The sequence below is a fragment of the Amphibalanus amphitrite genome, unplaced genomic scaffold (assembly GCF_019059575.1).
Source record: "Amphibalanus amphitrite isolate SeventyFive unplaced genomic scaffold, NRLGWU_Aamphi_draft 000395F_arrow, whole genome shotgun sequence".
Classification (NCBI taxonomy): domain Eukaryota; kingdom Metazoa; phylum Arthropoda; class Thecostraca; order Balanomorpha; family Balanidae; genus Amphibalanus; species Amphibalanus amphitrite.
Genome location: NW_024881889.1, coordinates 57,846 through 61,187, shown reverse-complemented (window position 1 = coordinate 61,187; position 3,342 = coordinate 57,846). Strand labels below are relative to the sequence as shown.

The 3,342-nt window shown below is 56.8% G+C and overlaps 1 protein-coding gene across 1 annotated transcript; it reads right to left on the bottom strand.

The window, feature by feature from the left end:
* Positions 1-564: 564 nt before the first annotated feature.
* Positions 565-1,896, bottom strand: LOC122390420 (glutamate receptor ionotropic, delta-1-like). Its single transcript, XM_043383343.1, has one exon. It carries the CDS (start codon positions 1,894-1,896, stop codon positions 565-567), a length of 1,332 nt encoding a protein of 443 aa, XP_043239278.1.
* Between the last annotated feature and the right edge of the window lie 1,446 nt (positions 1,897-3,342).

Sequence of the window (3,342 nt, the reverse complement as noted above, 5' to 3'; positions counted from 1 at the left end):
CAACAAAAATATTTTCACCATTACAGACCCAGTGGATCCATAGTTGCCCGTCTTACCCCAAACTCAATGTCAGAAGTTCAGCACGATTTTTTTCTGTGGACAATTTGATCATGCAGACAAAGCAAATCCGCGGTAAATGAACACTGGTGGCAATGTGTGTACCACAAGTGATTGCGAGTTTTTAGCTCTATAGTGCTGCACACAAAAGCTTGCACAATATATGATGTTTTCAATGAAATGAGTGTTTTTAAAGAAATCAAAATAAAAGATTATTGACTGAACACAAATTCACCAGCCTTCAATGGTGGTGTGGTGGGAAAGGCAATGCTGGTCCTAATTTTTCTCGCTCGTAGCGCTATTGGTTTGGTCTGCAGAAGGGGTGCCCGTCTTAACTACCCTGACCGTCTTACCCCACTTTCCCCTATTATTCTGCAATATACCTAGCCGTGCTTTACACGAAAATTGTATAGTTAACGTCGTGTCTCGCTCGCCTTACATGCCCCATGTTGGTGCCTTGCTCTCGGTCTTCCGACCATACGGGTATTGTTGCCATACCTGGGAATTTCACTGGCACTTGGCCCAGAGCCACTCCAGCATGGAGAGGCCCACGCTGCAGATAATGCCCAGGGGGACCAGAACGAGCACTGCCAGCACATCTCCCAGAGAGAGCTCCTTGAAGCCGCCGGACGCAGGCGCAGCACACATATCCTGGCCCCATGGCAGCCACCGGGCCTTCAGCCGGGAGATCGTCCCCGCCTGGTTCATCACGCGCATCACCTGGTTGATGGCACTGTGCAATCGCTCTCTGCCCTTCGCCATCACGATGTAGGCATTGGCCTTGGCCGGCAACCGATCCAGCAGAGGGACAGTGATGCACGCGTCGTCCCCAAGCGTAAAGAGCAGTCGCTTCACGTCGATGTAGACGAGCACGTTCGGCTCGATGGACTTACGAAAGGCCTCATCGCTGCCATCCAGCTCCAAGTAGCCGTCCCTTTGTGAGACGCGCCGGAACAGCTCGCGTTCGTACGGGCTGCTGCTGACCTTCCAGTCGTTGAGGGTGCCGACGCCGCGCTCCAGGGCGAACTTCCAGCCGGACTGTTCTGAGAACTCCTTGAGGCTGCTGATGGGCTTGTCCACCGTGGTGACGGTTAGATAGGAGATGAGGTTGGCCGTGTAGTTGACGTAGATGAGGATGCCGAGCACCCAGCTGAAGATGGTGGCCGTGCGCGCCGCCAGCGAGTCCGGAGTGCTCGCCCAGCCCTGTCCGACTACAGACATGAAACTGGACAGGAAGCAGGTGCCCCAGGTCATGTCAGCCACCGTCTCGCGTCGCTCAGCGCGCTCGTGGTTGTAGCGCAGCGCGATGCGCAGCACCCACGAGACGACGAACATCGAGGCCAGCAGGCTCCACCATACGTTCATGTGCAGCGGCTTCAGCAGTGAGCTGAACATGCCGGGCGTGATCTGGGGCACGGCACCGGTTCCCTGACGCACGTGGAACGTGTTCTGGTACTGGTCCACGGGTACGGCCGCCACGTAGTCGACCGCCTGGGCGCGGTCCTGGCGCAGGCTGACCCAGGTGAGCGCCACGTCCGCGCGCCCGTACGCCAGCTCGCCGATGAGGCCGTTCCAGGTGCCGTTCTCGTCCATGCTGCCGTACCCCACGCCGGGCAGTGCCACCAGCCGGTAGGTGAGGCGCAGCTCGCGCGCAATTGTGTGCCACAGGTCCATCAGGTAGCCGTCAAAGTGGTAGGATCCGTCGCCCTGGCGCACCACGGAGATGTAGGGTGGATCGTGGATGGCCACCACGCGCAGTGGCTCCGTCATGCCCTCGCCGCTGAACGGTTCCACAGACCAGGTGCGGCCCACTGACATCAGCTGCCCGATGGCCTGCATGGCTGACGACCTTCTGCCAACCTGCTGAGGAGCTGCCACTGACTTGCTGCGGACCCACAAACCTGCTACGAGTCACTGCAAATCTGCAGCCGACCCGCTGACCTGTGCTTGACCCGCTGCTGACCCGGTAGCCAACACAAGTGCCTTGGTTATGGGCTGAGAACAAGTGTTCTTCGAGTAACGTTTTCTTTCGCTGACAGCCCGCTCCAGGAAGCTTCTGAGGTCACTGATCACCAGCTGATCATTTTGCGACAAACACCAGTGCTGATCGTCAGACTGTATCTGCTGTGAGCACAGCAGCTCGCTCTGTGAGAGCCAGGACAGGTAGGGCAGCTCACCCGATGAGAGCGAAGCCGGCAGACTGTGAGCAGCACCTCACCCGGCACAGAACTGGCCTTTTGGTGCCTGGGGCAGTCGCACTTTTAGCGGATGCAATCTGGATCGATATTAGGTTTGAATGCTCTTTACGCCGACCCGCGGACTGCTTTGGTGCCCATCATCCTCATACCACTGCACCATTATGCACAGTCGACACCAAACGGTGGAAACGCGTGAATGTGTTCGGCCTAAACGGCGCTAGAGTGACTGTCCTAATGGCGGAGGTGCAGCGAAGCACCGGTGATTTAGGCTCGCGCCCATCCTTTGTGTTTTATAATTACAGTCAGTAACGCCTGCCTAGGTAGTCATAACACACCACAGCACAGGCACTTGCACATTGAACGCTGGCAACAGTGGTGACCCTTAAAACCCTCGCGGGCCCGCGGGGGGGGGGGCGCGTAATATTTGCGATAGCTCCCAAACACTAGGAAAGCGAATCTTTCAGTACCCCTTCTCCCATCAATTTGACATCTTCTGAACGAAAAAATGAAGTAAAAAAGTAAAAACAAATCACAGGGTCGATTTTTCTAGACCCCTCTTAGTCCTCTGGGCGAACGACGAACCGGAGCCACCAGATGAGGCAGAACGGACCGCCTCCGTCAACCTTCACGTGCCGTGTGGCCTGGTACCGCAGTCGACACAGCCCGGGATAACGAGACATGAAGTGACGACGCAGGCGGCGATGCCAAGTGATACAGTTGAATACGAAACGACAGCGCCGTGTGAAGTGTCACCACCTCGACCTTGCCTGCGGTCCCCACGACAGGGTAGCGAACAGGAGACCCAGGGAACGTCACGGTCACGCGCTGAAGGATCTCCGCCGCGGCAGGTACGATTCCAGCTGCCAGCCACCACCGAGCCTTGCGACAATGGTCTGCGCAGATCTTCGCGAACTCGACGGCCGCCGCAGTGGCTAAGCGACAACGAAATGTGAGGCGTATTCAGGGGCACGTCTGTGCGTATAGTGTACACTGTACATACCGTACCTATGTGTTTTGATGCTTCGTTGTATGTGTTCAGAGGCGGCGTTGGCTGGCGGGGGGAGATGTAACAGAGCAAAAATGTTTG

Coding starts and splice junctions, on each gene's coding strand:
- LOC122390420 (XM_043383343.1), bottom strand. CDS start 1,896: ATGCAGGCCATCGGGCAGCTGATGTCAGTGGGCCGCACCTGGTCTGTG.